This window comes from Pristiophorus japonicus, chromosome X (assembly GCF_044704955.1).
Source record: "Pristiophorus japonicus isolate sPriJap1 chromosome X, sPriJap1.hap1, whole genome shotgun sequence".
Taxonomy (NCBI): domain Eukaryota; kingdom Metazoa; phylum Chordata; class Chondrichthyes; family Pristiophoridae; genus Pristiophorus; species Pristiophorus japonicus.
Genome location: NC_092010.1, coordinates 24,917,399 through 24,944,520, shown reverse-complemented (window position 1 = coordinate 24,944,520; position 27,122 = coordinate 24,917,399). Strand labels below are relative to the sequence as shown.

General features: G+C 47.5%; 1 protein-coding gene across 1 annotated transcript in view; it reads right to left on the bottom strand.

Annotated features, from left to right (window-relative positions):
- The window catches only part of LOC139240877 (uncharacterized), a 184,511-nt gene that overhangs the window by 55,280 nt on the left and 102,109 nt on the right, over positions 1-27,122 (bottom strand). The window contains exons 5-11 of the mRNA XM_070869384.1: positions 25,762-25,885; positions 24,469-24,599; positions 21,489-21,691; positions 19,440-19,549; positions 14,068-14,209; positions 11,540-13,022; positions 4,291-4,370 (exon numbers count right to left, since the gene is read on the bottom strand). Coding sequence (XP_070725485.1) covers positions 4,291-4,370; positions 11,540-13,022; positions 14,068-14,209; positions 19,440-19,549; positions 21,489-21,691; positions 24,469-24,599; positions 25,762-25,885 — 2,273 coding nt within the window. The remainder of the gene's footprint in view (positions 1-4,290; positions 4,371-11,539; positions 13,023-14,067; positions 14,210-19,439; positions 19,550-21,488; positions 21,692-24,468; positions 24,600-25,761; positions 25,886-27,122) is intronic.

Genomic DNA, 27,122 nt, shown 5'->3' with positions numbered 1-27,122 from the left:
ATGACCAAAGGCGGGCATCCATTTACTTCTACTGCCAGCTTAAGACGGACAAATTGCCAGTGGATTGTTGATGCATTTGAACGCTCTGCTGAGCACTGCGGATTACGCAAAGCAGCACTGCTGAAGTCTACAGATGAAGATTCAACTGGCGAGGGCATGGAGAACAATGGTCCCAGTGATAGGCAGGTCTTGCAAAGTCTTCTCAGGGACAGTAACTGTGGATGGGCACTTGAATTAACGGCTTCCATTTTTTTTTAACAAAGCTTTTTCATTTGACAATTAAACTAAACTACCACCCAGATATTTCCGCCTATCTTGTTCTCGCGCTGGTTTTTGCGATGAGATTTGCAAAGAACGGGTCATTTTTTTTTCAAGAATGATTGCATTTGGGAAAGCCACCTGTGTATTGCCACACCAGCCGCCTCGAAATGCGACAACGATTCATATAAAGCCGCACCCAATACTCATCCAAATATCGTAGCAGCATGCGCCAGCTGGAATGAATCCACTGAAGGAAGATGCAGTCTAAGCAGCACGAGATTAGCATTTTATTGCACGGGTAAATCCATATTTACAAGAATTCACCCCCACCCCCTCATTCTCCTGAGGGTGCTACCTGATGCTGGGGGATCATTCCACAGGTTCTGGCTGTCCTTACCCTCATCTACCGTGCCCAAGTGGCGATAAGGATCAGTGCCCATGAGGGCATCACAGCAGAGACCAATCCTGTCCTTGCCCGACATCCACAGATGCACGCAACTCCAGCAGGGGCACTCGGGAGCAACAACCCGATTCACTTTCTTGCTTTCTAGCTAAGAGACACCGAGGCAAATTTCGCTAACTATTGCCAGCCCGAGTGAGATCAGCTAACATGGCACAGATCGAACCTGGCTCCGTTTCACAGTCGGCTGTGCATTTACCAACTGACCCGGAAAGGCGGCCATCTTTAAACAAAGACGTCGAACCATTTTATGAGCGTCTTTTAAAAAAAAAAAATCAGATTCGTCCACTCCAAGCAGATGGAACACTTGCTGCCACCATCAATGAAATGCATAACAATAGAGAACTCGACAACTTCAGCTGGTGCTGAAATCTTATGTCGATAAAAGATGTCTCCCTAAAGGACTAGCTTAACTAGGCTTAGTTCCAGTCAGCGTTCTGATTCCTCTAAAGTCTCTGGAGACTGCAGTGCAAAGTACAATTTGCTGAAGAGTTCCAGTGTGACAGGCGCATAAGAAATGAATCTAAAATTTCATTTTTTAAACCCAAGTTAAGATTTCCCTTCATTTAAAGCCCCTATTTCACCCTTGTGGGAAGAATGGAAGAGCCCAGACCACTGCTCACATCAAAGACAATTCCGCTTATTAGGGACAAAATGACAACCAATTGGAGAGAAAAGTTAAACAATTGCTCTTGGCAGGAATGAATTCTTACTGTCGCTGGTACTCAGGTGGTTTTCCCCACCGAGATACATGGTTGTTAATTCAGGTGAAGACCTTGTAGAATTGTTGACTCTCTATTGCTACCTTTCATGGCAACAGAAGTTTAATTATATCAAGAGTCCATAATCAAGATTATAAATACATGTCAAACTTATGCCTATGAAAGGTTTTTCGTTCTAACACTATTGAAAGGTTTCATTGTACTATACCCAAGTGTAAAATTCCCCATTGATGGCCCAGTACGTCATGCATCAATGGCACACGAACAAGATGATCCTTCAGCCCACTTGATCTCCTCCTTCCCAAACATGCACACTACCCTGAGCCTTCCGAGCAAGAGCACGTAGTTTCATACTGCTCATTCCCCAATCCCAGGCAAGAAAGTCAGCTTGAAACCAAGACAGGCCTTACCCCAATGGGCAGAGAGGAGAATGGGGGGCCAGATCAACCAGGGCTTCATTGACCCAGATACCTCCTGGTGACCAGCTAATGAAAAGCATTCACGAGGCCTGGGAAGAGGTTCACTGCTGCTTGTCCTCTCATTTCGAGACTAGTGTGAGGAGAGGGAAGAGGAAGAAGGTATTCAATTTTTAGAAATGGCTGGGGGGGAGATTGTACGTTAAAAAGAAAATTTTCCATGGGAGCAGCATTATGCATTTAAGAGAAACAGATTGTCAAATATTGATTAGTCAATAATTTAAGATCATAACTTCTTTATTTACCTAATTCTGCACTGAGTCTGAAATATCCAGATGTAAACCACAATATTGGAGTATAAAATCTGAGACTTGGTACCAGAATAGACAAAAGGTCCATTTTGAGGTTAACAACAGATATTTTTCCTTGTGCCAAAATACACAAATGTTACAGCAGCTCAATTTATTCAGAAGGGACTGTGAATGAAGTATCTCCTCTGTATCTCCATTCATTGTCCAGTTAGAAATGTTTCAAAATCATCTTCAAGGGACCAGGTTTGGAAAAAAAACACAACAATATTTACACTGCTTCATAGATCGTACATAGCAGGCATGTGGGAACAGCTTTGAAAGGATTCTCAAAACAATATTTGTCGTCAATTATTTTTACGTTCAAAAATGTTTTCACGCGTAATGTCTTCAACTTAATCAATCAATATCCATCTTTGGCTGTTTGGATCCCGTTCAATAAACAATAAACCCAGTGTAATCAAAAGATTAATCACTGGCAGGGTGAGGTTTGCAGTAATTCAGATCTCTCTCTATGCCTGTTCTCTCTTCAACTTTCTCTCCCAGCTATTTCTCTCTCCTCCCCTCCCCCCCTTTTTGTCATCTCTTTCTTTCTCCCTAATCTTTCATTCAGTCTGCCCCTTTCTCCCCATCTCTCGTTCTCACCAGTCTCTCTCCAAAATTTCACCAATCTAATTATGTTTTATGAACTACAAGTGAAAATATCACTCAAAAAAAAAAACTATTAACTTGTTCTTTAACCAGATCCAATTTATCAATACCCCTTCACTCATAATCCTTTTTTAGTTGATGTTTTAAATACCCTAGCTCTCGCTGCATTGTATACCCTTTTACAAGAGAGCTGGACAGGTTTCTGGCTGGGGCGGTGATCACTGGCTATAAACGGTAGCTACATGACAATATTAATTAGGGCCAGAGTGGTCTCCTGGACTAGTTTTGATCACCTAAAGGATCGGAGGGGTATTTTCCAGATTTTTTTCCCTCCAACTTGGCGTGAGTTTTTAAATCTGTTTTTTCAGCTCTCCCGGGAGATCACATGGTCTCAGGTGGGATGGGGAGTGTATATATTGTGATGTACAAGGTATCGCAGTTGTGTGGGACAGGCTGGATGGACTAGAGGCTGTTTTCCTGTCCATCATTGTTAGCATGTTCGTAAAGTGCACACTCGGATAAAAGTTGGCAGTTCTCTCACACCTGGCTTTGTGCAGGGTTCCTTTGTGCTATAGAAGTTGCAGAGCAGTTGCATAGCAAGGATATCCCCACGCATTGCGTGTGTGCGTGTCGCTGTCAGCTTTCACTCAGTGTGCACTACACGTGTTAATCAGCATCGCTTTGAAAATCCTTCCAACACTGGTTGAAGAACAATTTCCTTCAAACTCAAGAGTGTGCAAGCCGGTATTACTTGGAAATAGTGGATCTGAGTTTTCCTTTTCAATGCTGTGAATTGTTTTCGACAGAGAACTGTGCTTTCTCTGCAAGAGCAACTCCGACAGGCATTTCGGCGGCTACACTCTTGTCACAGACGTAAGAGGCCTATCTATTACAGTTCAGATCCTCAACACACAATGCTTGACAGTTTATGACAACTGCAAAATAAAACATCGCTGTAATTCTCAAAGACTTGGCAACGTTGAAGAACCTCCTAAAAAACCTCCAACATTAAACGGTTTTGAAATGTTGGTCCAGAAAGGGCTGAGTTTTCTTCTGCCCTCCATACAAACCAATATTTGTGCTTTCAAAGCAAAGCCTTCCAGTCACAAGATGCAACTTACCTTTCTGCGTATAAAAGCAGTAGATAAATTAACCTGGAGTATTCAAGAGTCGGGTTTCTTACTTAAAGAAAGGCTGTCCCTCCAGAATGACGTCCACTGAAACCTCAATGACAATCTTCTTTTACGGGTAGTCACGTTGTATCACTATGGTTACCTCCAAGGCCCAGCCATTTCCTGTCACCGTTTGAGAAAATCGTCTGAAGAAAAAAGCTAAAGGCCACCTCACTGATAAGGTTCGGATTTGCCAGAGGATTCTTCAATAGTTGCCAAGCAGACGTTGGGGGTTGGGCGTTCATGCTTGGAGTAAAGACCACATTGGATCCTTTCACAGAAAGCCTGATGGTCCATCACTGTACAGAGCCATTTCCAAAGATGGGGGTATAATTCATATTAGGGTGAAAGCCTTGAATGTCATTGGGATCATCTTTCATCTACAAAAGGGAAAAGAAAATTGGACAGACGTTATCAGAGCTACTGTTATACCCCGGCCCCAACCTCCCCACTCCATTCGAAGTGTCTTTGGGTCAACTGGCAGAAAAGGGATTGTAATTCTGGCACAAATTCTGGCCTGTGACCCGTCACTTTTTTCCCTCATACAATGGCGGCGGGGAGAAATCAAAGGTTTTGTAAACTTGCAGGCTCATATAGAACAGGCCACTTTGTTCCTTCTCTGCAATTTCAGCTGCTATGCACCAGAGGAATAAATGCATCTTGCCCACCTCCAGGTTTGACACGGACCAGTAAAATCATCTGCTTTTGCAGAGTGCCCATGGCAATCTCGGGCATCGCTCTCGCTGTACCTTTCTAGCCCCAGCTCACCAATTCTGCCCCCTCCTCGCCCGACAATGCTGACCCCTTTCATTTATTCAATTAGAATCAGCAACTTGCAGTGGATATGGCACAGCAAGCAAATAGTTCTGTCAGAGCATAGAGCAAGTTCCGACAAGAGTCGAGAAATTGAGGCCAGGGTTTCTGCACTCCCAAGCCCGTGAGGCAAAACACAAGGAACTCCTCGTCATTGTGGTGAATTAAAAAGACTTACTACTACCTTACTACATCTCTCAGAAATGTCTCAAAGCTCTCCACATGCAATTGGTTGCTATGACGTTCAGTGGTTCTGTTATGTAAGCCAACATGGCAGCCACCTTGCACACGGTCAAAGCCTAACACACAGCATTGAGGTGAATGACCAGTTTTATTGGTTTTTGGCGCCATGGGATCGTCACTGGAATAGGTAGACAGGGCTTTTGGTTTATTGGCTAGTCCAAAAGACGGCACCTCCGACACTGTGGCACTCCCTCAGTACCGTATGCCATGTCAGCTGAGGTTTCGTGCTCAAGTCTCCAGAGTGGAGTGAGAACCCACGACCTTCTGACTTAGAGGCGAGAGTGCTGCCAAATGAGCCACGCTGAAACCTGGTATGAAATTCCTCTGTCTGCTATTTAATTGAAGCCATTAACCCATTTAAAATAAACTTTCATCAAAATAGAATTAGATAGAATGTACGGCACAGAAACAGGCCATTCAGCCCTACAGGTCCGTACCGGTGTTTATGCCCCACACGAGCCTCCTCCCACCCCTCTTCATCTCACCCCATCGACATATCTTTCGACTTATCTTTTCCACACGTACATATCTAGCTTCCCCTTAAATGCATATTGATGCATACTCAGGAACATTACAATCTCCCTCAGTCACAGTGCCTGCCATGGACAGGCAACCCAAGTTAAAATCCTACCAACAATGGGTACACTAGGTCCAGCAGCTCAGTGTTTGAGGTGACATCTTTGTGGAAAAGGAATTCCATAGGAATAAGGTTTTTCACCAATATCACACATGCATGATATCAACTCATTCGGACAGCTGCCCTATCTTATCTTGAAGGGCTTCTCTACAGGGGTAAGACACAATGCAGATGTCCAGTTGACAAGATGTAACCCTGTGATTACAGCACTGCGCCCAAGGTAAACTCAATGCTAAGTTGAAAAGCAATGTTATGCTTCACAACATGGATTCAACATGCTCTAAACTCTATGCAGATAATGCTTTCTTGGAGCTTGTGCTGAAAAGGTCAGTTTATTAACGTATGTATTAAACTTTCAATGCCTTTTATTACTAAGTAGACCAGTACCCAACATCGTTAATGTTTCAAGATATTGGAAATTTGTTTCATAGGAACAGGAGGAGGCCTTTCAGCCCCTCAAGCCTGTTACCATAGGAACAGGAGGAGGCTATTCAGCCCCTCGAGCCTGTTACCATAGGAACAGGAGGAGGCCATTCAGCCCCTCGAGCCTGTTACCATAGGAACAGGAGGCCGCCATTCAGCCCCTCGAGCCTGTTACCATAGGAATAGGAGGAGGCCATTCAGCCCCTCGGGCCTGTTACCATAGGAACAGGAGGAGGCCATTCAGCCCCTCGGGCCTGTTACCATAGGAACAGGAGGAGGCCATTCACCCCCACGGGCCTGTTACCATAGGAACAGGAGGAGGCCATTCAGCCCCTCGAGCCTGTTACCATCGGAACAGGAGGCCGCCATTCAGCCCCTCGAGCCTGTTACCATAGGAACAGGAGGCCGCCATTCAGCCCCTCGAGCCTGTTACCATAGGAACAGGAGGAGGCCATTCAGCCCCTCGAGCCTGTTACCATAGGAACAGGAGGAGGCCATTCAGCCCCTCGGGCCTGTTACCATAGGAACAGGAGGAGGCCATTCAGCCCCTTGGGCCTGTTCCACCATTCAATTCGATCATGGCTGATCTGTACCTTAACTCCATTTACCCACCTTTCATCCATATCCCTTGATATTTTACCCAATAAAAATCGATCAATCTCAGTCTTGAAACTTTCAGTTGTCCGGGCATCCACAGCCTTTTGGGGGAAGAGTTTCACTTCCCACTACTCTTTGTGTGAAAAAGTGCTTCCTGATGTCCCTCCTGAATGGCCTAGCTCCAATTTTAAGATTGCACCCACTTGTTTGAATTCCTCCAGAGGAATTAGCTTCATTGTATTTAATCCCCGTCAAATCCCTTAATCATTTTAAAGACCGTGATTAGATCATCCCGCCTGCATAATTTAATCCTTTAAGCCCCAGTTGCATACTGGTGAATCTGTGTTGCTTCCCTCCAAGGACGATATATTTTTCTTGAAGGTGTGGTGCCCAGGACATACCGCTGAACGCCCAAACAGCCTTTTGTTCCCCTTCGCCAATATTTCTTTTATAATTAATACACAAAAGTGTCCAAAGAAAATGAATTAAAAACACTTTTTTTAATGCCACTGTGTCCTTTCCCGCCTGGGTTGCTCGCAGTCGCCGTGAAAGGCGCTATATAAATGCAACTCTTTCTTTCTTCTTCTTTTGTGCCTGGCAGAGAAGCCACTATCATGTCCCCCTGCTCCGCTCTCGGGTTAATATTACTGTTGGGCCTCAAACAATATAATCGGAACCTGATCTATATATTTAAAGAAGGACCTTGCTGGCTTTAGGCAGGTATCACAGTGTCAGCCGTGGCTCAGTGGGCAGCACCCTCGCCTCTGAGTCAGAAGGTTGTGGGTTCAAGTCCCACTCCAGGGACTTGAACACATAAATCTAGCCTGATACTCCCAGCGCTGTGCTGAGGGAGTGCTGCACTGTCAGAGGTGCTGTCTCTCAGATGAGATGTTAAACCGAGGCCCCGTCTGCTCTCTCAGGTGGATGTAAAAGATCCCATGGCACTATTTCGAAGAACAGCAGGGGAGTTATCCCCGGTGTCCTGGCCAATATTTATCCCTCAACATAACAAAAACAGATTATCTGGTTGTTATCACATTGCTGTTTGTGGGAGCTTGCTGTGTGCAAATTGGTTGCTGTGTTTCCCACATTACAACAGTGACTACACTCCAAAAGTGCTTTGTGATGTCTGGGGGGTCATGAAAGGCGCTATAGAAATGCACCTTTCTTTCTAGAATGTAATCATTAATTCCTAGTGACTTCTGGCAGGCTGGCTGGCAACTCTCGGGAGAGGAAGCCTAGGACAGGGGAAGTCCAGAGAAGTTTCTCTTCCTGGTCCCACAAGGAAACTGATTTTTAAAAATGTTTTACTTTCCTTTCTGGGCCTCTTCTGACCCTGGATCCACTTCCTGACACATTTGGCCTGGCATAGAAGCCACCACAGTGTGTCCTGCTCAGGCCTTGGGTGAATATTGCTGGTAGGCCTCAAACAACATCATCGGCGCCTGATCTACATATTTAAAGAAGGACCTCGCTGGCTTCAGGCAGGTGTCCTTGCTGCCTGCAATTTAAAATTACAGTTGGCCAGATCGGGGCGGGAAATGGGTAAGACCCTCGCTCAAATTTAACTGTCACCCACCTGGTTTCTGCTGGCGAGGGGGCTAAAATTCCCCTCACTGTGTTGTACTTAAAAAAAATTTTTAAAAATTCATTCCTGGGATGTGGGCGTCATTGGCAAGGCCGGCATTTATTGCCCATCCCTAATTGCCTTTGAGAAGGTGGTGGTGATCTGCCTTCTTGAACCACTGCAGTCCGTGTGGTGAAGGTACTCCCACAGTGCTGTTCATAGAATCATAGAATGGTTACAGCACGGAAGGCCCGTGCCAACTCTCAGCTAGTCCCACTCCCCCGGCCCTTTCCCTGTAGCCCTGCAATTTTTTTTTCCTTCAGATACTTATCCAACTCCCTTTTGAAAGATAAAATTGAGTCTGCCTCCACCACCCTTTCAGGCCGTGCATCCCAGGTGATAACCACTTCTGTGTAAAAAAGCTTTTCCTCATGTCGCCTTTGGTTCTTTTGCCAATCACTTTAAATCTGTGTCCTCTGGTTCTCGACCCTTCCACCAATGGGAACAGTTTCTCTCTATCTACTATGTCCAGACCCCTCATGATTTTGAATACCTCCATTAAATCTCATCTCAACCTTCTCTGCTCCACGGAACTGTTCGGGAGGGAGTTCCAGGATTTTGACCCAGCGATGGTGAAGGAACGCCGATATATTTCCAAGTCAGGATGGAAATATACACTGGATCTATTCCTTCTGTACATAATCTCAGCAGAACTGAATGAGCCCACTGCATGGATGCTGATTTGAATACTGTAGAATGAGTATTCTATAGTAATGGAAATTCTTGGGAATAGGTTCGATTTTATCCTTCCGCATCTGGAGCCCAAGTTTAAATCCAGTCCAGACTGTGAGGGTGCAGAGTGCAATGAGTCCGGCCAGTCTCAAGTAGGCCAGAGGCCACAGAGTAAACCTGCCCATAAATCTGACAGTAAATTGCCAGTTTGAGCTCAGAAAGAACATTGGGATGGCCGGTCTGGGCAACGGAGCGATCACACTGGTGCAGCAGTGAGGTTGGGAGTTAAGCTATGTTATTGAAGGCAGGATAGCACCATAACTGATTTGGGATACTCGACGCAGACAATGGGTGCATGAAAAGAAAGTATTCCGTTTCCAGAAGCAACATACGCCCAAAATGATGGCTCGAAACTGATCGGAGTCCATGTGGAAGTTACAAGTTGTGCAGTTAATGCTGAGCACTGAATTCAGTTGGCAGACTAGAAGCAGAAAATTGTACTTGAAAGGTTTCATAACTGACATTGATTCATTATGGCTCACTTCTGAAACCAAATACTTTTGAGAAAGGCAATCTGCGATATCATCAGCTGAATAAAAGCGCAATCCACCCATATTACCTTAGTCTTCTTCCATTTCCCCCATTGATTGCTGGCTCCATTTTCATTCTCTGTTGTTGGCTCTGTAACTGATGTCCGATCTGGTGCTTGCTGCACTGTCCTTGGTGACCTATTTTTCCTCGCTCTCTTCTGCACAGTTGGCTGCTTGAATTACCCCTCCCGTCTAAAACGGACCTCAAAAATGTCAAAATTCATCAGCCATTGGCATGGAGTAACTGATGAATCCTGACATACAAGTTGACGATTTTGCACATCTATATACAAAATGTTTTTCTCCATCAATCAATGTTTCCACATCAAATCCTTGTCATGCCCATTTTAGTTCCCCTTTCTCATCTTCACAGATCTTCTTTGAGTGACTTCAAAGATGGAGGCAGGCAAGTCAAGCTTGGTCATAATTATCAGAACAAACCCCTCCCCCCCACCCACCCCCCCCCCCCCCCGAGTCCACCTGAAATTCAAAATTCTCATCCTTGATTTCAAATCCCTCCATGGCCTCGCCCCTCCCTATCTCTGTAATCTCCTCCAGCCCCACAACCCCCCCCAATATCTGCATTCCTCAAATTCTGCCCTCTTAAGCATCCCTGATTATAATCGCTCAACCATCGGTGGCCGTGCCTTCTGTTGCCTGGGCCCCAAGCTCTGGAACTCCCTCCCTAAACCTCTCCGCCTCTCTACCTCTCTTTCCTCCTTCAAGACGCTCCTTAAAACCTACCTCTCATCTGTGCTAATTTCTACTCGTGTCAAATATTTTATCTCATAATACTCCTGTGAAGCGCCTTGGAACATTTCACTATGTTAAAGGCACTATATAAATACCAGTTGTTGCTGTTGAAGCTCAACTGAAAGCTCAATGCAACACTCGTACGTTGGTCATAAATGAGATTGGACCTTAGCTTATGACACACTTTAGGAGGATCTGTACAACAGGTCAAGTTGGAAACAGTCCACTTTTCAAAGTATGCAAAGTGAGGTATAATGCGAAGGCAGTGAATCAACCTCTGATCGTCTTCATCTGGGTGCTTTCTCAGTGACAAAATCAGGCCACAAGAGTTTATAAAAGCAGAAAGTTACGGCTTTCAAGACAGAAACTGATGACCACACTGTGCATTTGAAGGCAAATTACCACCTGACTGAAAAAGATTATATTATCTTAGAGCAGATACCATCAGTGGTTAACGCAGTGTTCAAAGTCCATCGTCTTCTTTTTAATAACCCCATTTTTTTTTTAAGTTTCCATTTTGAGGGGGAGTTGGGTTTGGGTCAATAGTCCCAACAGTTATTGGATATTCCTTTAGGACTAACTTATTCCCCCATTACATTTGCAAACAGGATGCTCCTGCTTCTTACTATAAATGTGCTAATTCTATTCCACAGGAACAACAACAACTTGTATTTATATAGCGCCTTTAACGTAGTGAAACGTCCCAAGGAACCCACCCAGGTGGCAGTTTTCTGCAACAGCGCTCCTTACCATTGCTGTTCCGCCACTTAAAACAGGAGCAGTGACCAAGCACGATTGGCCGCCACCATCCTCAGCAATCAAGTCCTCCAACCCCTACTCCCACATGGAAAATGCGGGGCAAGGGAGGAGGTTGGCCACTTTGGTTGGCAGAGCTCATGTACGCCCTCGTGCTGGTACAACTACCTCGTATTAGGAATGGGACAGTTTTGCCAACGGAAGGGCACTCACTCTGAATTCAAAGAGCTCTGTTTGTAAGCAGCTACAAATTCTACAAAAATGGATATTGGACTCCGAAGTGTTCACCTGAGCCCACAGAAAGCTCTTCTTCAGATCAGTGTCTTCCAGTGTGGGCTGAATTTAAACCTGCTCCGGATCGGAAAGGACAGTGTTTTATCATTCTGCCAGTCCCTTGCAATCACTGCATTTAAAAAAAAATGAAGAACTTGGGCTTACCTTGTACAGATCCACGGTGCGCCAGCCATTTTGCTCCTCGGGCTGCAAGTGCGAGTATTCGTTCATGTGGGACAATGGGACTGTAGATGTTGAGTGGAACGCAGAAAGGTCTGCACTTTTCCCTCCCACATGGGGCGGCATGGAGCTAAAGACTGGAAATGCCGTTCCATTTGATTGGTTTGCCCCAGGGAACCAGCTTGTTTGATTCCGAGCGTCTTGTCCATGACTCGGTAGCCCAATGCTTGGATGACTGAAGTCAAGTCTGCTCTGCTGAGAGGAAGCTACGCAGGCAGGGACACTTGCACTGTTGGGCGGTGGATTAAAGAGGGATGCGTTTTGCTGTGATTCAACTAGACAGCTCTGGGGCGCTCTCATATATCCATTGCTGATGCTGTGGCTGATTGTGGTGGCTGAGTTTAGGCCACTCACTGGGGACGGACTGGGATTACTGCACTGCTGTGTATAATGGTATGACTGTTGGTTGCGGTACGGTGCCAGCAGTTGGCCATGAGGTTGCTGCAAGTGCTGCTGCAGTTGAGGGTCGGGCCTTGTGGCCCGTTGCTTATGGAGGACTTGCTGCTGCATATATTGCTGCATGGGACTCGAGGTCTGCATCTGCTGCTGCATAGAATGGGACCATTGCATGCTTTGCTGCTGCAACAAATCCTGCTGCTGCATGCTGTGCGCTAGGCTGCAAGGTCGCACTACTTCTTGGGCCAAGTAATTTGCTCTTGCCGACAGTTGAGGAAGCGATGGCGACGCATTCTGCTGCATGTGCAACGATGGCATGCGAGGTGACCCATTAGCCCGTCTCTGTGATGTGTCTGAACATTGAGCCAACTGGTCCCTTGTGCCTGAACTTGGCCACAAACTGTTGGGTTGGCGAGGGCTATGCCCTTCCATCTCCTTCTTCAGCGATTCATGAACATAGGACAAAACCTGGTCATTTGTCAGCATGTCATTGAGGGGGCATTCTGAATCCACCTCCATACTCAATGTGCTCTCCACCCAATGCATAAGCTCCAGGTCCTCTGGTCCCAAGCTTTCCAGCACATCCGGGAGGCCAGTCAACCTCTCACCATTGTCACTTTGAAGCATGTCATCCAAAATAGACAACAGATCATCATCCTGCTTACAACTGGTTTCTTCCTCTGTTACATTTTCCTCTCCATTTTGGGGACATGATGCATTTCCTCCTGGTCCACTGCCAACTGCGCCACCAATCCGGCTCAAGGAGTACTTGGGCTCTACTGCCGGGTGCCTGATGTACACCGACTTGTCTTGGCTCATCATGGCTCCAAGGGGCGAGTTGGGATCTACACATCCATTCTGTTCCACATTGGCATTACCATTCTCAGACGGAAATGGATTGGTGAGCCCCAGCATAGGGGAACAGGTTTCATACAAGACAGCCTCCCCTGTCGAGAAGGAAAGTTGGAACGGCATTGTGCGTTTCTGAAAGTGATCAATGCCTTCTTTATCTCTGTGGAAAAACAAGTGAATTCTTCAATGCACACTTTCAATTGAGACGTTTACGAAATGAATAATAAAGAGTGTATGCATGAAAAGGCTACTATAGGAGGTATAGGTATGCAAGACAGAAAGCGAGAGTTCAGAGGTGTGAGAAATAGAACGAGGGGTCATGCAAAGGACCAAGAGATGGAGTGGAAGAATGAAACGAGAGTGGGAAGGAGAGGAAGCACATGGTTGAGAGTTTTTAAAAATTCATTCCTGGGATGTGGGCATCACTGGAAAGGCCAGCATTTATTGCCCATCCCTAATTGCCCCTTGAGAAGGTGGTGGTGAGCCACCTTCTTGAACCGCTGCAGTCCGTGTGGTGAAGGTGCTCTCATAGTGCTGTTAGGGAGGGAGTTCCAGGATTGTGACCCAGCGACGATGAAGGAACGGCCGATATATTTACAAGTCAGGACGGAGGGCAACTTACAGGTGATGGTGTTCCCATACGCCTGCTGCCCTTTGTCCTTCTAGATGGTAGAGGTCGCGGGGTTGGGAAGTGCTGCCGAAGAAGCCTTGGCGAGTGCAAGAGACAAGCAGGGGCACGACAACGAGCACTAGGCTGCATGCCAGAGTGAGACCGAGCGAGAAGTGAGAGTATGCGCGACAGAGAGCGCGAGCGAGGCTGCAAGAGCGAGACTGAGTGAGATACGACTGAATAGGAGCCAGTGAGGCTAGAAGGCACACACTCAAAAACCAGCAGAGGTGAACTTGATGGATTAACAGAACAGAGTTTTAGATAAACAAAACAGAAAAGGTGACATTCAACTTATCCCCCTGTATTACAGTAATAAAGCTGAATGTCTGAAATCGTTTTATTGATGTACTAATAAAATAAACACTTTAAAAAAAAATTAAAAGTTGCAAAATGCCTTTATTTCTACTCATCCTGAAATAAGCATTTGCAACATTTGTATCACAGCCTGTTTGCCCAATCAGCTCAAGATCGCAACTGAAAAGTATACACACGAATAATATGAAACACATCACAGAGAGATTTTGGGTCTACATACGTTAGGAGTCTCTGCTTTGCTATGATGCAATCTGGCTCCCCATTCTTGTAGACCAGGCGGGCATCTGCTTGGACCCAGATCCAGATATTCTGTTTCGTCAGGAGTCTGAAGATAGTCAATCCGCTCTCTCCCGTCTTCATTACTGGAAAAGGACAGAAATGGATGATCAACAATAGCCCTGTCCAGGCACTGCAGTGTGGAATTGTGGAAAGAGAGAAAGATTGAAGGAAAAAATGTTCGAAAGATTGAAAGAGAAAATGCAAGAAAAAGAGAGAGAAAGAAACAGAGAGAGGGAAAGAAAGGGGATGGAAAGAGAGAGAGAGAGAGACAGACAGACAGAGGACGGAATAGAGAGATAGAGAGAGACAGAAAGAGAGAGGGAGGGAGGACGAGGGAGGAAGAAAATAATGTCCAGGATCAGATGCACAAGGAAAGACAAGTGATTTTGCTAACATTAAGATGGATTTCACAATCTTACAGGCTGCTAAAACTCACCCAACCTTGATTTATCTCATGTTCCCTTCGCTCCTACTCTTTTCAACCTTGGAGATGTTCTGTGCTGTGGGCCTTGGCCCTTTAGCTTTACATCAGGATCCCATTTATACAAAACCTGGTCACATCAGTTTCTCAGGGACATTGGTTGAGTCCTGTTGTTGTGCAACACCAATCAGCACAACATAAATAAAATGGGGGCGGGAAATCAAAAATAACACATTGGACAGTAACATTCAATCCACCAAGGCCCAACCACAATCTACTATAGACATAGACATAGAAACATAGAAAATAGGTGCCGGAGTAGGCCATTCGGCCCTTCGAGCCTGCACCGCCATTCAATGAGTTCATGGCTGAACATGCAACTTCAGTACCCCATTCCTGCTTTCTCGCCATAACCCTTGATCCCCCTGGTAGTAAGGACTTCATCTAACTCCCTTTTGAATATATTTAGTGAATTGACCTCAACAACTTTCTGTGGTAGAGAATTCCACAGGTTCACCACTCTCTGGGTGAAGAAGTTTCTCCTCATCTCGGTCCTAAATGGCTTACCCCTTATCCTTAGACTGTGACCCTATCCAGTAACAGGACATAAAAAACATAAGAAAATAGGAGCAGGAGTCGGCCACTTGGCCCCTCGAGCCTGCTCCGTCATTCAGAAAGATCATGGCTGATCTGATATTGGCCTCAACTCCCTGCCCGCTCTCCATAACCCTCGACTCCCTTGTCGCTCAAAAATCTGTCTATCTCCGCCTTAAATATATTCAATGATTTAGGGGCCGAATTTGGTGAAGGCCCCCGTCCACCCAAAGGACTGCCGAGGTCCCTGATGGTACTTTGGGCAGGGTTTTCATTGAAAAGGTCCTTCAAAGATCGTCGGGCGGCAAAAGAGGGACTTACGCCGCCAACCTGGGCAGCAGCCAGCGGGAGCTCCCAATCTCGGCCCAAGTGCTGCCGAGGATGGAGTCGAAGACCTGAAAAGGAAAAGCATTAAAAAAAAAACATCGGAAGACCTTCAGGGGACTGCATCCAGGTAAGTCGCTGTAAAGAAAAAAAGTATGAAATGTTTACTCACCTTTTTTTCCAGATCTTCATACTCACCGTCGGGGACAGACCAGCCAGCGGTCCACTCCCGTTCCAGCGCCGACTCCCGCCCGCATCAATAGGGCACCTCGGCGGGAATCCACTTATGCCACACGGTCACCCGCTGAGGTCAGCGGGGCGGTTCCCGGCAGTTCTCTCCTCTCGCCCGCTCCAGCCCAAATCGAAACTTGCACTGGGCAGAACCCGAAGAGGAATGTCGGTGGCAGTGGGCGGTAAGGCCATCACTTTTGGGCCCCTAGCCTCCACAGCTCTCTGGGGCAGAGAATTCCAAAGATTCACAACCCTTCGAGAAGAAATTCCTCCTCATCTCAGTTTTAAATGGGCAACCCCTTATTCTGAAACTATGCCCCCCCCACTAGTTCTAGATTTCCCCACGAGGGAAAACATCCTCTCTGCATCTACCCTGTCAAGCCCCCTCAGAATCTTATATGTTTCAATAAGATCACCTCTCATTCTTCTAAACTCCAGTGAGTAGAGGCCCAACCTGCTCAACCTTTCCTCATAAGTCAACCTCCTCATCTCAGGAATCAACCCAGTGAACCTTTTCTGAACAGCCTCCAATGCAAGTATATCCCTCCTTAAATACGGAGACCAAAACTGTACGCAGTACTCCAGGTGTGGCCTCACCAATACCCTGTACAGTTGTAGCAGGACTTCTCTGCTTTTATACTCTATCCCGCTTGCAATAAAGGCCAACATTTCATTTGCCTTCCTGATCACTTGCTGTACCTGCATACTAACTTTTTGTTTTTCATGCACAAGTACCCCCAGGTCCCTCTGTACTGCAGCACTTTGCAATTTTTCTCCATTTAAATTATAATTTGCTTTTTTGTTTTCCCCGCCAAAGTGGATAACCTCACATTTTCCCACATTATACTCCATCTGCAAAATTTTTGACCACTCACTGAGCCTGTCTATATCCCTTTGCAGATTTTTTGTGCCCTCTTCACAACTTGCTTTCCCACCCATCTTTGCATCATCATGGAATAGAATAAAAGGAAAAGGAGGTGGGGTAGCATTGCTGGTTAAAGAGGAGATTAATGCAATAGTTAGGAAAGACATTAGCTTGGATGATGTAGAATCTATATGGGTAGAGCTGCAGAACACTAAAGGGCAAAAATCGTTAGTGGGAGTTGTGTACAGACCTCCAAACAGTAGTAGTGATGTTGGGGAGGGCATCAAACAGGAAATTAGGAGTGCATGCAATAAAGGTGCAGCAGTTATAATGGGTGACTTTAATATGCACATAGATTGGGCTAGCCAAACTGGAAGCAATACGGTGGAGGAGGATTTCCTGGAATGCATAAGGGATGGTTTTCTAGACCAATATGTCGAGGAACCAACTAGGGGGGAGGCCATCTTAGACTGGGTGTTGTGTAATGAGAGAGGATTAATTAGCAATCTCATTGTGCGAGGCCCCTTGGGGAAGAGTGACCATAATATGGTGGAATTCTGCATTAGGATGGAGAATGAAACAGTTAATTCAGAGACCATGGTCCAGAACTTAAAGAAGGGTAACTTTGAAGGTATGAGGCATGAATTGGCTAAGATAGATTGGCTAATGATACTTAAGGGGTTGACTGTGGATGGGCAATGGCAGACATTTAGAGAACGCATGGATGAATTACAACAATTGTACATTCCTGTCTGGCGTAAAAATAAAAAAGGGAAGGTGGCTCAACCGTGGCTATCTAGGGAAATCAGGGATAGTATTAAAGCCAAGGAAGTGGCATACAAATTGGCCAGAAATAGCAGCGAACCTGGGGACTGGGAGAAATTTAGAACTCAGCAGAGGAGGACAAAGGGTTTGATTAGGGTAGGGAAAATGGAGTACGAGAAGAAGCTTGCAGGGAACATTAAGGCGGATTGCAAAAGTTTCTATAGGTATGTAAAGAGAAAGAGGTTAGTAAAGACAAACGTAGGTCCCCTGCAGTCAGAATCAGGGGAAGTCATAACGGGGAACAAAGAAATGGCAGACCAATTGAACAAGTACTTTGGTTCAGTATTCACTAAGGAGGACACAAACAACCTTCCGGATATAAAAGTGGTCAGAGGGTCTATTAAGGAGGAGGAACTGAGGGAAATCTTTATTAGTCGGGAAATTGTGTTGGGGAAATTGATGGGATTGAAGGCCGATAAATCCCCAGGGCCTGATGGACTGCATCCCAGAGTACTTAAGGAGGTGGCCTTGGAAATAGCGGATGCATTGACAGTCATTTTCCAACATTCCATTGACTCTGGATCAGTTCCTATCGAGTGGAGGGTAGCCAATGTAACCCCACTTTTTAAAAAAGGAGGGAGAGAGAAAGCAGGGAATTATAGACCGGTCAGCCTGACCTCAGTAGTGGGTAAAATGATGGAATCAATTATTAAGGATGTCATAGCAGCGCATTTGGAAAATGGTGACATGATAGGTCCAAGTCAGCATGGATTTGTAAAAGGGAGATCATGCTTGACAAATCTTCTGGAATTTTTTGAGGATGTTTCCAATAAAGTGGACAAAGGAGTACCAGTTGATGTGGTATATTTGGACTTTCAGAAGGCTTTCGACAAGGTCCCACACAGGAGATTAATGTGCAAAGTTAAAGCACATGGGATTGGGGGTAGTGTGCTGACGTGGATTGAGAACTGGTTGTCAGACAGGAAGCAAAGAGTAGGAGTAAATGGGTACTTTTCGGAATGGCAGGCAGTGACTAGTGGGGTACCGCAGGGTTCTGTGCTGGGGCCCCAGCTGTTTACATTATACATTAATGATTTAGACGAAGGGATTAAATGTAGTATCTCCAAATTTGCGGATGACACTAAGTTGGGTGGCAGTGTGAGCTGCGAGGAGGATGCTATGAGGCTACAGAGTGACTTGGATAGGTTAGGTGAGTGGGCAAATGCGTGGCAGATGAAGTATAATGTGGATAAATGTGAGGTTATCCACTTTGGTGGTAAAAACAGAGAGACAGACTATTATCTGAATGGTGACAGATTAGGAAAAGGGAAGGTGCAACGAGACCTGGGTGTCATGGTACATCAGTCATTGAAGGTTGGCATGCAGGTACAGCAGGCGGTTAAGAAAGCAAATGGCATGTTGGCCTTCATAGCGAGGGGATTTGAGTACAGGGGCAGGGAGGTGTTGCTACAGTTGTACAGGGCCTTGGTGAGGCCACACCTGGAGTATTGTGTACAGTTTTGGTCTCCTAACTTGAGGAAGGACATACTTGCTGTTGAGGGAGTGCAGCGAAGATTCACCAGACTGATTCCCGGGATGGTGGGACTGACCTATCAAGAAAGACTGAATCAACTGGGCTTGTATTCACTGGAGTTCAGAAGAGTGAGAGGGGACCTCATAGAAATGTTTAAAATTCTGACGGGTTTAGACAGGTTGGATGCAGGAAGAATGTTCCCAATGTTGGGGAAGTCCAGAACCAGGGGTCACAGTCTAAGGATAAGGGGTAAGCCATTTAGGACCGAGATAAGGAGAAACTTCTTCACCCAGAGAGTGGTGAACCTGTGGAATTCTCTACCACGGGAAGTAGTTGAGGCCAATTCACTAAATATATTCAAAAGGGAGTTAGATGAAGTCCTTACTACTCGGGGGATCAAGGGGTATGGCGTGAAAGCAGGAAGTGGGTACTGAAGTTTCATGTTCAGCCATGAACTCGTTGAATGGCGGTGCAGGCTAGAAGGGCTGAATGGCTTGCTCCTGCACCTATTTTCTATGTTTCTATGTTTCTATCAGCAAACTTGGCTACATTACACTCGGTCTCTTCATCACAACTTACATCGAACATGGCTGTCTGCACAGTAAAGCATGTCATCTGCGTGAATGAACTGATATCCGGACCCTCGCATGCTCAGCTCCAGCTCAGAGTAACCCAGCACAATCTTGGTCCTGGAAACAACGACAAAAAGGAACAGAAAAAAAGAGTCAACGTTCTGTATTCATGACTGTTCTCACACTAATACGAGGCACAACCTACTATCCAAAGAGAGAATAAGTGGGTTACTAAACATTGATAATTAACAGAATCCAATTTGTGCTTCATTTAGAGTGGCATTGAATACGGTTTTCAAATTTAGCTGTTTACCCTTCAACCTTTTTTCCATTTTCCTCAGAGTCCGCCCACTTCCACACACATCGTATCCCCTTGTGAGGGGTCCAAGCCTTTTTGCTTTAAATCGTCAGGGGACTGGGCAACGCAGTTGGTTAACAAATTGTCCTTTTGAGCTCTTGGTCCTAGGTTCAAATCCAGCCCAGGCACGAGATCACAACCTCCTTTCTCTCAAAAAACAAACATGGGACAGGCTTCACCCAGTTCCCAATGAGCGCACCAACTGGCAAACCCACTCAAACAGGCCACACGAATGGCTGGTGAGGGACATGGGGATGTCACCTTGAAGCTTTTCTGAGGCTAGGGTTAAGGTATATTGCCGGGGGTAAAAGCAGAGGAAACTTTATTCTGAATTTTCCCAAGTTACTTGACCTTGGGGTGTTCTATGCCGACAATGGCTGCAAAAACGGATTTTAAAAAGTGTTCCATTCTCGTGGTATGGACATCCCTCACCCTCTTCTTAGTATACATGAATATTAATTGGCCCAGGAAAGGGGAAAAGACTTTGGGCGGGATTTTCGGCTTTGATGATTTCGGGGCGGTAATGGCGGCGGGGCGGTAAAGTTAGCGCCCGGGAACAGTTTGCGCCTCAGTCGGTAAGTTTGGGCAGCTGGGCCCTGAGTCAGGGGGCGCAGCGCTAAGGGACCTCTCTCAGGGCGTTAGGGTGGGAGACTCCCGAGCTAAAGAGCCGGGCCGGGAGCGCTCCCAGAGACCCCTGGGGAGAAAACAAAACCCTAAAAAAAAACATTCCCAAAACATAGCGTACGCCACCACAACGTAAATCGCAAAAAAAAAAAAATGTAAAGAAAAAACAATCACACGTTTACCTCAGGAGTCCATTACTTACCTCCCTGCTGTCGGTATCGTTGGACCGCCCGATTTCCCAGGCGCTCACTGCGGGGCGCGCTGCGGGGCGGACGGGAGTCAAAACTCGCGCCGGTGTCACAACCAGGGGGCGCTGCACACCGGGCGCAGCTCTTGCGCGCCGCCGCTGAACCGGACCCCGAGGATCGCCGCGGGACCCGGGAGGCTGACCGACCGCCCAGAACACCTCACCGCCGTCATTGCCGCCGCTCTGGGGCGAAAAGCAGAGCGCAGAGGAGCCAAAAATCCAGCCTTTCAGTTTTGACTTGCTACACCACCCAGTTGTGCATACTGGCAGGCTGGTCAGGGCCTGTCAATGAAGGTGTCTGTGGCCTGGAGCAGCCCATGCCCTATACCAAAGGCTAGTTTTGATGTGGCAGGTTTAACTTTGAGGGAGGGGAAAGAGGACAAGAATCTAATAATGTAAAAGTAAAACAGTTTCTCGGTAAGTAAGCTCCTCGAGGGACCCTGCCACAGCCAAACCCTTTTCTCGGCCCAATAAGCTTTGCCCACTCGTTATAATTTAACATATACGTCCAGGCGTTCCAAAGTGAGAGCGACACAGCTGATGAACAAGAGAAAAAACCGAGTCCATTAATCATCCAGCAGCTCCTCAAAGCGACCGTTTTGTGAGAGATGGTGTGTGAGTGCAACATTCCAGAGCTAGGCCAAAAAGTAAGCGCATCAGCACTTCAGAAGCTCCCACTTCTGTGGCTATCTGTAATTTATCCCCGACAAAGGATAATGTAATCGCCCCCCCCCACCCCGCCTCCCGGCCCTACACCCACACCCCATTGGAAACACCGAGATAGCAGGCCAATAAAGGGAGCTCCTGAGATCGGCAGTGCTACCTACTTTGCATCACAGGCAACAGGTGAGAAGTCGAGCTTGTGTTTCGTCTGAAACAGAGCACTCCTGGTTCGAATTTCAAGGATGGAAGGCAGCTGAAGAGGAGTTGCAATGGCAAAGAGCGCCAGCTGTGGAGGCAGGAGGGTGCCATCTTCTGCCCGCTTGTTCTGCCCATGGAGATACTTCAGTCGGCCTTCAATGTTTAGAGCCTAAACGCATCAATTTGAAAAGGAAACGTGAACAACGGTTTCGATTAAAACGTGTTTTTTCAACAGCAGAAAGGTACAATAATGAGCAACGCAGCAACTCCAGCGGTTGAGCATTGGGCCGTCCCATGTTGGCCCTCATGTCACTGGTAGTTCTGCGCCATCGCAGCTCTGCACAAGTGACAGTTGTCTCTTGGGGCTAGAAATTGCATAGCGTCCCATTTGGCGTTGCACATCCGATTCTCTGATTCGAACGGGAACTTCCCTTCGAGCACTAAAGAGAATGAGAGAGACGGTATCGGCAGAGCGCTGTGCAATGTTCTGTTTAGCACTGCCAGAAGGGCCAATGCTGCATTCATTGAAGCCCAAGGCTGTGGATGCTGGGCCACAGCACCTGCAATACGCGCATAGCAGCCCCAAGCACGCTAAGAGAGTGCGGGGCTGAGCAATCGTGGCCTACAAAAAAAAGCAAAATGCAACACACTGGGGACATTATTAAATGTTGGCCTCCCCGACCACTACCGACTTTAATTAGCGCTCCCCAAACAGCCAGCCGAGGTGGCAACGCCTCCTGCAGCTGCCGGTGTTGACGCCCAGCGATGCTGCAGGGGACGGGAACGGATATTACATCTGGGGCGGTAATGGGGCGCTGTGCACCGGGCAAAGTCACGATCTCCGGGGCGCAAGAGAGCGAGGCGGTAAGTGTCAGCGCCAACACAAAACCACCAGGGAAGTTCGCGTGCGACGGTGATTTCGCCGCGCCCGGTCGGTAACCCCTTAGCGCCCCGTTATAGCCCCCACCCCTGCAGGCACTAACGGGAGGCGCAAAGGAGGACAATTTCTCCCCCTTCAAGTTTCAACAAGCAAAAATCAGCTCTCTTCCCACCTATGTAAACTGACCCATTTTACAAAAGGGCACATATCCTCAAAACAGCATCAAACACAAATGAATAGTCCAGTGCCATTTTCTACTGACGTTACACCACTTTCCACTGGCGTCACACCACTTTCAATTCTACTTTTTTGTTGCGCTAAAGACAACGGGAAAATTGCCCCCCATGTGACCTCTGCCAGCCGGATGCTACTGTCACCTTCCAGTAGTGACATTATGAAGGAACAATATCGGAGCAGGCCGGGGAGCGGAAGGAGCAGCGTGACGACACACCACTCCAGGGAGCAGCACGTGCTGGAGCAGGAGAGCAACGGCAGTGGAAAGGGACGTCACCGAGGTCCAGGTCGGTGATTGGAGCGTGGGCAGGTACAGCAGGAGCGGCGAGGTCGGGGCAAAGGGGCGGCGAGAGATTGTAGAGGGACGTGATCGGGGCCCAGGAGAGGCGAGAGTTCAGGACCCAGGAGAGGCGAGGGCCCAGGGGCAGCACGGGCCCAGCCCACACTGCGATATGTGAGCGCACTAGGTCCGTGCAGCAGAGCTGGTCTCCAGTCGTCCTGGTTAACCCTTGCCACTGGACCAAGACCTAGCTCTGTCAGGCCCGTGTGGTGGCTGGTGTGCAACGGTCACCCCATGTTAAAAAAATCCACGCACAGACATCTTCCACCCTTCAGGATGTAGATCGGGACCTGGAATATTAGGTCCTTCATTGTAACACCTGTGAACTTTTTGATGTGGAAGCAAGTCATCCTCGATTCGAGGGACTGCCTATGATGATGATGATATGAAGGAAAGTGTAATTTCGCTCTGAAATGGAACCAGGGCTACAATGAAGTGAACTAACAGGACTGAAAGGCTTACATTGCTTTTTAATGAAGACAATGATCCTGTATGTATTCGACCTTTTGAATATCTGTCACTCTGGCATGGGATACTCATTCATGTTTTTGCCAAGGGACCCAATTCTAAGATCACTGGAACACGGAGTGTCACACCTAGAACACTGGCACACACAGAGGCTGGAAGTTTAATTTGGAGGTGGGTAAGGAGCGGTAGGAGGTGGAAAGTGGGGGAGCAGGGCCCGATTAACATTTCAAAGCACGGCAGCCAGCCAGATGGAGAGGCCGCAGAGGAGAGGGAGGGAGGCGGGGGTGGTGAGGGCGATCGGAGATCTGAGTCTTCGTGGTGGGGGGTGTGAGGCTCGGAGAGGTGTCCGATCATGGGGTATTGGCGAGGCAGAAATGCTGGATCCACTTACAGCAGATCCAGCAGCCCTCGCCTTTTAGCTGGCGGGTTCCCCGAGGCCTGGGAAACCTGACCAGCCAGGGTTAAATTTAAAATGGTGGATCATCATGAGGCACAGAGCCTCATTATAATATTTTGATGGGCGACCCGCCCCGCCCCGCCTCTTAAAAGCAGAAGTGGGTGGGTTGCAGTCGGGTTTCAGTGTTTTTAACTCTTTAACCTCCCACCCGTTTTTTGGGGTGAAGATTCCACGCCAGAGTGTCACATCTGACTGCAACAGCATGAACCTGCTCGGCCTCTAATTAACAGTCGTCAGGGCAATTGCACATGAACAGACATGCACCAGCAGCTTAGTCATCTGACTGATTCTCTTTGCACACAAGTCGATCATTTTATTCGCAAAGGACTTGCTTTTAAGTTTGGCCGCAACGAAAGAAAATGATCAAAATCGCGCGTCACAGCTGGACAAATGGAAAGAACAGAAATTCAACCGGAAAAAAAAAATAGGGACTGGCTTGAGTTTTGCCGAGGGACATATCAGAGGCTTGTGAGGTTGCTCCGTGGGCCATATGAAAGTAACCTCCACACATCGCAATGCTTCAATAGCTTTATATTCTGGACGTAGCACCGTTGAAATATTTCTTACCACGTAGCCAGAGGGGCTATTGAGGAGGGAGCGCATTTTGCACACAAAGTTCCTTTCCAGAAAGCTGGAGTTCTCTGGTGGGAGTCGTTGTGGATCGTAACTGGCAACAACTTCACACATTGTGCTGCTACCTGGATGCAAGAACAAATACAATATCTCAAACCATCGTTTCAAGGAGGAGCTGGACAGAAACCATGAATTCATCCGCACGGCAGTTATTTGTGGTGGGAAGGCCCCAGTGGTGGAACACCTTGCTGTAGAGGTGGGAGGCTGTGAAGGTCCACTCCCTTCCTGGTTCCCCAAGTGCCACGTGCACCCGAGGGATAAATTGGAATTGTGCCCGCTTTCATGGCTCCCATTTTATGGAACTTTTCCTTGTTGCAATTGCTGCAACTCGAGGGGAAAACCGACCTGCTTTCAGCGGCAGGGCCTCCAGCCATCTCAGCCCCATATTCTGGAACTCCCTCCCCTTGATCGGCTCCCCCAGCCGCCACTTTAAACATTCATTCCCTCCACCCCCGGGGAGGTAATAAGGTGGAGGTGTTTTTTAAAAAAAAAATTTTTTTTTCCTGGGATGTGGGAATCGCTGGCAAGGCCGGCATTTATTGCCCATCCCTAATTGCCCTTGAGAAGGTGGTGGTGAGCTGCCTTCTTGAACCGCTGCAGTCCGTGTGGTGAAGGTACTCCCAGGGAGTTAGTGAGGGAGAAAGTTCCAGGATTGTGACCCAGCGACAATGAAGGAACGGTGATATATTTCCAAGTCGGGATGGTGTGTGACTTGGAGGGGAACGTGGAGGTGGTGGTGTTCCCATGCACCTGCTGCCCTTGTCCTTCTAGGCGGTAGAGGTCGTGGGTTTGGGAGGTGCTGCCGAAGAAGCCTTGGCGAGTTGCTGCAGTGCATCTTGTAGATGGTGCACACTGCAGCCACGGTGCGCCGGTGGTGGAGGGAGTGAATGTTGAAGGTGGTGGATGGGGTGCCGATCAAGTGGGCTGCTTTGTCCTGGATGGTGTCGAGCTTCTCGAGTGTTGTTGGAGCTGCACTCATCCAGGCAAGTGGAGAGTATTCCATCACACTCCTGAGTTATGCCTTGTAGATGGTGGAAAGACTTTGGGGAGTCAGGAGGCGAGTCACATAGTTATATCTAACCCAATACATCACTCAGTCCCCATTGCTTTTCATGAAAGCTTTCAGAAATAAGAAACAAGGATGTAAGTATTTGCAGTAAACCATCTCCCAACCTCTATGGATATCAAGAGCAACAAACGGGCTTCTCTTGTGATGCATTGTCTTACCAGGTCCTGACTGCGCCATGTTGGAGAGCGGTAATGGGTTTAGCGTCCAATGCAGCTGACGTCGAAATTCATCGCGATATTCAGGATGAATCAGTTCAAACACAGGCTGGTGCATGACAGCAGTCTACAACATAGAGGGGAGAATAACCATCAGAGTTAAAAACAAGACAAACAAAAGGGGGCAGAGAATTTTTTCCATAGTATATTTTCCTTATTGGCCCAGAGGTTTATCTCTGTTTTTCTGACTTCGCCCAGGAGGTTATATGGCTGCAGGGGAAGAGGGGAAGAAGTGTTCAGCCATGATGGCCCAGCCAACATGCTGGGGAACAGGCTTGCTGTTGCAGCTGGTCTATTCCTGCCCGCCAGTTTTGTATGTTCATAAGTCATTTGTTACACGCAACTTCAGAACCAGGGGACCAGCACAGAGAGTTCAAGAAGAAAGTCCATCAACATCATGTGCCACAACCCAAAATTTGATGCAAGATTGCAGCAACGACCACCCAAACACATGCAAACATGTACAAGTGCCCACGGGGCACAATTCTACATTATCTACCACAATGCAGGAGATTCAAACCAACATAAGCCATTTAAGGAACAATGGTCCAGGAATTCGGGTCATTTGAGCCTCCCATTAGCGCCCTCTATGGGACAAAACCGACTTTGCGATCGGGCGCGGCGCCACTAACGACTCTCGCTAAATTCCCCGGGAGTTTAGCAGTGGTGGTAACCCATAGCGCCCCGCTCCACTGCGCCGGCAATGATGATGTCATCACCGTGCGCAAGGCCCGGTACCGTCCCGGACCCTAACTTGGGTATCGACCCCTGAAGCTGTGCCGGGTGACAGCAGCGACAGGTTCAGGGGGCGTGAATGGGGCAGCCGGCGACTGACGGGGCGATACTTAAAGGGGAGATGGGCTGCAGTTTAAAAAAAAGCCGATTTTTTCCCTGCGCCCCTTTGGCACTTTGACCGGTCAGTCAGCCTGGCACTCTGCTTGAATTAAGTGAAGAGCCCCTCCTACGTGGCAGTGCTGTGCCCCGTTCCAGACGTGTCCACCCCGCTACCCACCCCAGAAACTAAAAGCACCCTCACTTCCTTCCGGGGGCGGTAACACCAATACCTCGCGAGAGGCGAAACATCTGCGCCTTGCGCCTCGCGAGCATTACCACCCCCAAACGGGGCTGTTGTGAATGTGAACTTGTATTTACTCTGTACAGCCACCAGAGGGCTTATCCCCTGGAGTCCCAAGGGATCCCATAATCCCTTGGGAGCACAGGTATTTAAGGAGGCCTCACAGGTTGGAGAGGCAACCTGGAGACCTGCAATAAAACACTAAGGTCACAGCCAATTTGTGCACAGC